This window comes from Anguilla rostrata, chromosome 8 (genome assembly GCF_018555375.3).
Source record: "Anguilla rostrata isolate EN2019 chromosome 8, ASM1855537v3, whole genome shotgun sequence".
Lineage (NCBI taxonomy): Eukaryota > Metazoa > Chordata > Actinopteri > Anguilliformes > Anguillidae > Anguilla > Anguilla rostrata.
This window is the reverse complement of record NC_057940.1, coordinates 1,447,605-1,457,854: the sequence shown is the minus strand read 5'-3', so window position 1 is coordinate 1,457,854 and position 10,250 is coordinate 1,447,605. Positions and strand designations below refer to the sequence as shown.

At 49.6% G+C, this 10,250-nt stretch overlaps 1 protein-coding gene across 1 annotated transcript in view; it reads left to right on the top strand.

Moving 5' to 3' along the window:
- LOC135260494 (XK-related protein 4-like) overlaps positions 1-8,947 on the top strand; it is a 27,098-nt gene extending 18,151 nt beyond the window's left edge. Inside the window, exons 2-3 of the mRNA XM_064345748.1 lie at positions 275-474; positions 7,661-8,947. Of these exons, the coding sequence (XP_064201818.1) occupies positions 275-474; positions 7,661-8,643 (1,183 nt within the window). The 3' untranslated portion in view covers positions 8,644-8,947. The remainder of the gene's footprint in view (positions 1-274; positions 475-7,660) is intronic.
- Positions 8,948-10,250: the final 1,303 nt, after the last annotated feature.

Below are 10,250 nucleotides of genomic sequence, written 5' to 3'. Positions count from 1 at the left end.
TGACCTGTTTGGGTTGAGGGCTGTATGCTGTAATGTTTTGGGTGGTGTACTGACCTGTTTGGGTTGAGGGCTGTATGCTGTAATGTTCTGGGTGGTGTACTGACCTGTTTGGGTTGAGGGCTGTATGCTGTAATGTTTTGGGTGGTGTACTGACCTGTTTGGGTTGAGGGCTGTATGCTGTAATGTTTTGGGTGGTGTACTGACCTGTTTAGGTTGAGGGCTGTATGCTGTAATGTTTTGGGTGGTGTACTGACCTGTTTTTCGGGATGGGCAGGTACTTCCACACGCTGTACCTGGGGGTGCAGAGCAGGCGTAGCGGGGAGCAGGACCGGTGGCGGTACCACTGGAGGATGGTGTACGAATACGCTGACGTCAGCATGCTGCACCTGCTGGCCACCTTTCTGGAGAGCGCCCCCCAGCTGGTCCTCCAGCTCTGCATCATCATCCATACACACACACTGCAGGCACTGCAAGGTGAGTACTGCCCCCCACACACACACACGCACACACACACACACTCACACACGCACACACACAGACACACACACACACATACATACATACACACTGCAGGCACTGCAAGGTGAGTACTGCCCCACACACACACACACATATACACACGCACACACACAGACACACACTCTCACCCACACACATACACACACACGCACACACACATACACACACACATACACACACACACACACGCACACACAGAAATACGTCATGAAATAAACATCACGGCATCTCAGATACACGCTGCAACAAATGCACACGGAACACACGTCAGAGCACCTCAGATCACATGATCACGTGACGGGGGAACTGGGTCGAGAGGAAGCACAGGAGCATCCTGAAAGGGACAGTTTAGGAGCTGTAATTTCCTGTCTGAGAGTTTCTCAGAGTGTGGGGAAGCGAATGAGCAGTCAGGGTCGGCTTCTCAGAGACGGCGGGACAAATTGCCGCGATGTTTCTGCTCCTGGAGTCTCACTGCTCTTGACTTGCTCACACGGTCGCTCTGATGCAGGCAGCATTCTTTCTGAATGGAGAGAAACTCGGGCGGGCAGAGTTCTGGGCGAAGCTGCAACCAAGAGCCCTTGATAGAGAGAGAAGAGCAGAGGAGGAGCGCAGATTAGTGCTGGGGCCCGGTGAGCAGGCTGAACGAAAACCCGTCTGATTCACAGAGCGCAGAGGCTGCGGCGCAGCTAGCTGCGGCTTACGATCTCTTCCTCTTCACCTGTTTCTCTTTCTCTTTCTCTCTCTCTTTCACACACACGTGCGCACACACACACACACACACACACACACACAAGCATGGGCCCTGGACCACACACCTGCTGCATATGCACCACACACACATTAAACACATTGAAAATCAGGGTTTTTTTTTTTTTCACAGGAAGGAAGGTAGGTGCGTTCATACTGACGAGGACACTTGTTGAGTACAAAACCACCTATTAACCTACGTACTGGTCCACTGACTACATATTTCAAGTTGTGTAAGTCGCTCTGGATAAGAGCGTCTGCTAAATGCCTGTAATGTAATGTAATGTATTTATGACTCAGTTTGTTTCTTTATTTAACCCAAGTGTCATAAATCCACATTCGGTGGTCGAGTACATAGGTTAACAGGTGGTTTTGCAGTCACTAAGTGTCCTAGTCAGTATGAATGCATCTTCCTACCAGACACCTGTAAACTAATGGTTTTAAGTGTTCATAGGCACTTGTAATCAGCAGGTGAGCAAAACTACATTATGTAGCATAAGATCGTTTTTTCTCGCTTGACCATGTATATTTACCTGGTGTCTCTATGGCAATTATATAACCTTTTTTTAATTTAATTTAATAAAAAAAAAAATAGAGTCTTGTGATTTATACAGGACATGATGAGGTAATTATAGAAACACAGCCACAACAGAGAGAATGAGGAATTCAGGATTTTACTTCTTCAGGGATAATACCTTCTGACAATCGCTTTTCTCTGTGACCTCATTAGGTCTGTTGAGTTTAACCTCATACAGAGACCCAGTGTAGCCATAAAGAGTCTAAGTCATGGTAGTCTAATTTAATCTCTGATCTTGTTAATAATTTAATCCCTCTTAATCTTTCCGATTTGCCGGAGTTCGTTAGGCACAGTGTGTGAGCTTTCCGGAAGCCGAGATACAAAAGGATATATTAGCCTAATTAATTCACCTTTCATGTGAAACCGAGGCCAAGTACGAACTCCTAAAATGGCTTCTGCTGAAGGAGCCGTGTGGAAATGTGAAGCGAGAGGTGAGCATCAGCCAATTAAAACAGGAGAAGACGCCGCCACATCAGGGAGACCTGCGTGTCACGTGACCGCACTCGACCTATGAGAGCCAGGGATGTCGTAATGCCGTTGTTCCGTTGAAGTGTTGCCGTGGAAGCGCTGAGCTCAAAAGCTTCAGCTTTTCAAGGACGGGAGACTTGCACATGATGATTGACACATGAGAGGTTATTTCACGTAGGCTAGTGGCAGGTCATTTGACTCAGTAATCTTTTTTTAAAGCTGATGCAATTGCCCCTCTTAGCCATATCAGACATCAGATTTTGCATTCACAAAATACTTGTGAACCCAGATTGCCTCTGTAAACTCGCCATTGAAAGGTACTTTCATTTTACGGGCAATAACTGACAAATGCAATTTAGTTTCATTGTGTCATTTTGTGCATGAGGTCAAAGTCAAATGGAAAAGACCGAGTTTGACTGAAAGCTTCATCAGATTTCTGAACAAAAGCGTTTTGATGATAATCACGGTAATCGGCGCGGGCGTGTTTGGGGGAGCCCCGGGTGCATGCAGCGGTGCGCAGATGAGCCCCACGGTTCTGGATCGAACCCGGAGGGCGCTGGCGCCCGACAGGCCGGTGCGTAATTGGCGACTGTGTCGTCCAGGGTTCGGGAGAGTTCAGCCAGTTAGGAGTCCGGGTTTCATCGCTCTCTAGCGACCCCTACTGGTGGGCTGCATGTCTGAGACGTTTTCCTCCCACTCAATTCTGCATGCTCTGGTGTGAAAGGGAGCAGGGTGGCGACACCCTGTGTTTCGGAGGGGAACTGCAGATGTCTTCACTCCCCCAAAATCGGAAATGGATCTTGCTAAATAGTTAATTTGACCTCACAAATTAGAGCGGGAAAGGTCAGCCCCACATTGGGCACCAATAAAAATTAAAAAAATGAAAAAGAATTGTCCAATAAAGTACATTGTCACTGTTGCCACGACAGTGCACTCGATTAAAGTTCTAGAATGGTCCGCTCCATTGGCAATTCACAATGTAAATTTTCAAGGTGTACAAAATTTCACATTCCTGTGAATTAAACAGCCACACTCTGACAGTGCTTCATTCATACTGAGCTAATAAAATTATAATTATGTAAAATTACATAATTTACAGTTTTCAGTGTCTGGTGCAAATGCGGCTTCGGATTTCCCATTCTGCAGTGAAATTCTACATCGATCCCCCCGCCCCACAGTAATTAATTCCCATAATTCTCTTCTTCCATTCTATTCTCTTTGTGACATCATCATCTCATCTCCACCCTCTTTTAGTAGACTGATGCACAGGAAGTGGACAGAAGAAAAAAAAAAAGCGGATGGGGTATTCCGTCACGTTCAGTAACAGCCAAGCGCGAGCTGAGCTCTCTCTCTCTCTGCTCCCCGACGTTCTCAGACCACAATGAAAAGGGAGAAGGCTCTCCGATGTTTCGCTTTTAATTTTTCCCTTCCCGAAGCGGTTTTGAAGTGAGAGTAATTAAGGACCGGTCCGTCTGGCTGCGTGCTCCCGCCTGATAGAAGTGTAAATCGAGCGTAATGGAGCGCGCTGCCCCCGGTGGCAAAGGGCGGGAATCCTCTGCTTTTAACATTCGCCAGGAAAATATCGACTCCACATCCTTGCGGGAAACTGGCTTGTGTTTCAAACGAGCGTGGAGGGTATTACACACAATGCTTCGCTCAGAGGGAGTAATTAAGTCCTAAAACTGTCCTCAGCAAGAGGGCACTGAGTTTTTAATCACTCTCTCAATTACCAACTGGAGACAGGTTATCTCCCTCTCATAAAGTCAGTCTTGAGATTAGTCGCAGGGCACAGTAGGCCTCAGGGCATCAGTGGCCGGTGTACAGATACATATGCACAGTAGGCCTCAGGCCTGTGTACAGATACATATGCACAGTAGGCCTCAGGGCCTGTGTACAGATACATATGCACAGTAGAGCTCATGGCCTGGGTACAGATACATATGCACAGTAGAGCTCATGGCCTGGGTACAGATACATATGCACAGTAGGCCTCAGGCCTGTGTACAGATACATATGCACAGTAGGCCTCAGGCCTGTGTACAGATACATATGCACAGTAGGCCTCAGGCCTGGGTACAGATACATATGCACAGTAGGCCTCAGGGCCTGTGTACAGATACATATGCACAGTAGAGCTCATGCGGGTCAGTCGTAGCACAGTAGCTACTGTGTCAAACATATGCACAGTAGGCCTCAGGCCTGTGTACAGATACATATGCACAGTAGAGCTCATGGCCTGTGTACAGATACATATGCACAGTAGGCCTCAGGCCTGTGTACAGATACATATGCACAGTAGGCCTCAGGGCCTGGGTACAGATACATATGCACAGTAGGCCTCAGGGCCTGTGTACAGAGCAGGCCAGTCGGGGTCAGGTATTTTGCGGTTTTCATGTCATCTACAAAATTAGATTTTTTGTTTTTGTCTGGAAGTCTGCCAGGCCCTGTCTCATAATTTCCGTGCTTTTAAAAGCCATTTTTTATTATGTGATTATTTTTATTTTTTCATGAGAGGCGTAAATGCTGAGAACGCTGGCGCCAGCTCCCTCAGAGAGGGGAAGTCGGATCGCAGGTTATTTACTGGCGGGCTTCCCCGAGCCTGGGGCTCCGTCGCTCCTCTACCAAAAGAGCGAAGCACGGAGCGGGCGTGGCTGCGATGTTTCAGAGCGGCGGGGGGCTCTGCGGGATTTAAGGCTGAGGAGCGCCGGGGGGGTGGGGGTGGGGGGTGGGGGGGTACAGGATCAGGGCCGTGTGAAAATGAACCACGGTGCAGTGAGGCGCTGAATCAGGGAGTCTGTCCATTCAGCACGCAGGGCCCGAAAGGTCTCCACGGCAACGCGTCCACACCGGGAACAACTGTGTGCAATCGCCCAGCAGAGACGGCAGTGAAGACAGTTACACACAGAGGATACAGTTAGTTACTGTACCACACACAGAGCGTACTGTTAATTACAGTTACACACAGAGGATACAGCTAGTTACTGTATCACACACAGCGCATACTGTTAATTACAGTTACACACAGAGGATACAGTTAGTTACTGTACCACACACAGAGCGTACTGTTAATTACAGTTACAACAAGGTCAGTAGTTACGTACACACAGAGGTACTGTTAATTACAGTTACACACGAGGATACGTTGTTACTGTACCACACACAGAGCATACTGTTATTACGTTACAACAGAGATACAGTTAGTTCTGTACCACACACAGAGCGTACTGTTAATACAATTACACACAGAGGATACAGTTAGTTACTGTACCACACACAGAGCGTACTGTTAATTACAGTTACACACAGAGGATACAGTTAGTTACTGTACCACACACAGAGCATACTGTTAATTACAGTTACACACAGAGGATACAGTTAGTTACTGTACCACACACAGAGCGTACTGTTAATTACAGTTACACACAGAGGATACAGTTAGTTACTGTACCACACACAGCGCATACTGTTAATTACAGTTACACTCAGAGGATACAGTTAGTTACTGTACCACACAGAGGATACAGTTAGTTACTGTACCACACACAGAGCGTACTGTTAATTACAGTTACACACAGAGGATACAGTTAGTTACTGTACCACACACAGAGCGTACTGTTAATTACAGTTACACACAGAGGATACAGTTTTAGTTAAACTGGATACTTCTTACACACAGGCGTACTGTAATTACAGTTACACTCAGAGGATACAGTTAGTTACTGTACCACCACAGGCATACTGTCTTACATAATACAGTTAGCGACCACAGAGCGATACAGTAGCTACTGTGTTTACCACACACAGAGCATACTGTTAATTACAGTTACACTCAGAGGATACAGTTAGTTACTGTACCACACACAGAGCATACTGTTAATTACAGTTACACACAGAGGATACAGTCAGTTACTGTACCACACACAGAGCATACTGTTAATTACAGTTACACTCAGAGGATACAGTTAGTTACTGTACCACACACAGAGCATACTGTTAATTACAGTTACACACAGAGAATAAAGTTAGTTACTGTACCACACACAGAGCATACTGTTAATTACAGTTACACACAGAGGATACAGTTAGTTACTGTACCACACACAGAGCGTACTGTTAATTACAGTTACACACAGAGGATACAGTTAGTTACTGTATCACACACAGAGCATACTGTTAATTACAGTTACACACAGAGGATACAGTTAGTTACTGTATCACACACAGAGCATACTGTTAATTACAGTTACACACAGAGGATACAGTTAGTTACTGTACCACACACAGAGCGTACTGTTAATTACAGTTACACACAGAGGATACAGTTAGTTACTGTATCACACACAGAGCGTACTGTTAATTACAGTTACACACAGAGGATACAGTTAGTTACTGTATCACACACAGAGCGTACTGTTAATTACAGTTACACACAGAGGATACAGTTAGTTACTGTACCACACACAGAGCGTACTGTTAATTACAGTTACACACAGAGGATACAGTTAGTTACTGTACCACACACAGAGCGTACTGTTAATTACAGTTACACACAGAGGATACAGTTAGTTACTGTACCACACACAGAGCATACTGTTAATTACAGTTACACACAGAGGATACAGTTAGTTACTGTACCACACACAGAGCATACTGTTAATTACAGTTACACACAGAGGATACAGTTAGTTACTGTATCACACACAGAGCGTACTGTTAATTACAGTTACACACAGAGGATACAGTCAGTTACTGTATCAAGCACAGCGCATACTGTTAATTACAGTTACACACAGAGGATACAGTTAGTTACTGTATCATGCACAGAGCGTACTGTTAATTACAGTTACACACAGAGGATACAGTTAGTTACTGTATCATGCACAGAGCGTACTGTTAATTACAGTTACACACAGAGGATACAGTTAGTTACTGTATCACGCACAGAGCATACTGTTAATTACAGTTACACACAGAGGATACAGTTAGTTACTGTATCACACACAGAGCGTACTGTTAATTACAGTTACACACAGAGGATACAGTTAGTTACTGTATCACACACAGAGCATACTGTTAATTACAGTTACACACAGAGGATACAGTTAGTTACTGTATCACGCACAGAGCGTACTGTTAATTACAGTTACACACAGAGGATACAGTTAGTTACTGTATCACACACAGAGCGTACTGTTAATTACAGTTACACACAGACGATACAGTTAGTTACTGTAAGACCAGGACAATACTGTTAGTTACTGTAACATAGACAGTGCGCATTCTCAGGACCTGAAAGGAGCTGACAGGTGTGTGTGTGTGTGTGTGTGTGTGTGTGTGCTCTCTGTGCAGGTATGACGGCAGCGGCGTCGCTGGTCTCCCTGGCGTGGGCGCTGGCGTCGTACCAGAAGGCCCTGCGGGACAGCCGCGACGACAAGAAGCCCCTGAGCCACCTGGCGGTGGTGCTGCAGTTCTGCTGGCACTTCTTCACCATCGCGGCGCGCGTGGTGACCTTCGCCCTCTTCGCCTCCGTGTTCCAGCTCTACTTCGGCGTCTTCATCGTGCTGCACTGGTGCGCCATGACCTTCTGGATCGTGCACTGCGAGACCGAGTTCTGCGTCAGCAAGTGGGAGGAGATCGTCTTCGACATGGTGGTGGGCGTGGTCTACATCTTCAGCTGGTTCAACGTGAAGGAGGGCCGCACGCGCTGGCGGCTGCTGGCGTACTACGCGGCGGTGCTGCTGGAGAACGCCGCGCTCAGCGCGCTCTGGTACCTGTACCGGTCGCCCACGGCGACCGAGGCCTTCGCGGTGCCGGCGCTGTGTGTGGTGTTCAGCAGCTTCCTGACGGGCGTGCTCTTCATGCTGATGTACTACGCCTTCTTCCACCCCGACGGCGCCCGCTTCTCCCGCTCCGCCAGCTGCATCCTGGACGACCCGTCCGCCGCGGGCTTCGGCCTGCCACCGGAGGGCGCCACCAACTCGCTGCGCTCCAACCGGGGGGGCGTGACCGTGGCTGCGGCGGCGGCGGCGGCGGCGACGGCGGGCGGGGGGGCGGACCCTAAGTACTCGGAGCGGGACGGGTTCGCGCCCGTGTTCCAGGTGCGCCCCACGGCGCCCTCCACGCCGTCCTCGTCCCGCGCCCCGCGGGCGGAGGAGACGCTGATTCGGGTGGACCTGTGCCGGAGCCGCTACCCGGCCTGGGAGAGGCACGTGCTGGACCGCGGCATCCGCAAGGCCGTGCTGGCTGCCCAATCGGGGGCCGCGCCCCCCCGCCTGCAGTACAGGGACGACGCGCTGATGCAGGAGCGCCTGGAGTACGAGACCACCCTCTAGGGGGCGCCGCTGGGGGGGGGAGTCCGCTGGGGAGGAGGGACAGACAGAACAGCCAGGCCCCTCCTGAGGGGGGAGGACAGACAGAACAGCCAGGCCCCTCCTGAGGGGGGAGGGACAGACAGAACAGCCAGACCCCCTCCTGGGGGGGGAGGGACAGACAGAACAGCCAGACCCCCTCCTGGGGGGGGAGGGACAGACAGAACAGCCAGGCCCCCTCCCTCCTGAGGGGGGAGGGACAGACAGAACAGCCAGACCCCCTCCTGGGGGGGGAGGGACAGACAGAACAGCCAGACCCCCTCCTGGGGGGAGGACAGACAGAACACCGACCCTCCTGGGGAGGGAAGACAGAACAGCAGGCCCCCCTCCTGGGAGGGACGAAACGACCTCGAGCTTTTCACGCAAACAAGGACAAGGCAATAAACTACGAGCTCCTCCGGTGTACATAGAGCCCCATCCCTGATGTGGATCGTCCCGCTTACAGAGAAGGAAAAGCAGGCTTTATGGCTTTACTGATGGATCAGCATTTTTACAGCCGTTTTATTTGATTGTTTGATCTGTTCTGTTTTTGTTTTTTTTCATTTACCAGTTTTTTTACTGATGTCTGTCAGGGAAGATGTTAGTGAGTGAACGGGCACTGAGCTCAAACACCCTGAAATCCCGGAGACCCTCTCTGCCCCGGGTTCGAGTGCTTCTGGCCCCCCCCCACTGGAGGACTGCCGGGGGCTGAAGCCCATTCACAAAAAACAGTTTACAGGGATATGATCTCTTTCACAGCTACGGGATCACACTCACACACACTCACACACACACACACACACTCACACACACTCACGCACACTCACGCACACTCACACACACTCACACACACTCACGCACACTCACGCACACTCACACACACCCACACACACACACACACACACACACACACACTCACACACACACACACACACACACACTCACACACACTCACACACACTCACGCACACTCACGCACACTCACACACACACTCACGCACACTCACGCACACTCACACACACTCACACACACGCACACACACTCACGCACACTCACGCACACTCACGCACACTCACACATACTCACACACACTCACGCACACTCACGCACACTCACACACACTCACGCACACTCACGCACACTCACACACACACACACACTCACGCACACTCACGCACCTCACGCACACTCACGCACACTCACACACACTCACGCACACTCACGCACACTCATGCACACTCACACTCACGCACACTCACGCATACTCACGCACACTCACACACACTCACGCACACTCACGCACACTCACGCACACTCACGCACACTCACACACACTCACACACACTCACGCACACTCACGCACACTCACGCACATGCACATGCACACATGCGCGCGCACACACACACACACACACACTCACGCACACTCACGCACACTCACGCACACTCACGCACACTCACACACACTCACGCACACTCACATGCACACTCACGCACACTCACGCACACTCACGCACACACACGCACAATCACACATGCACACACACTCACACACATGCACATGCACCCATGCGCACACACACACACACAC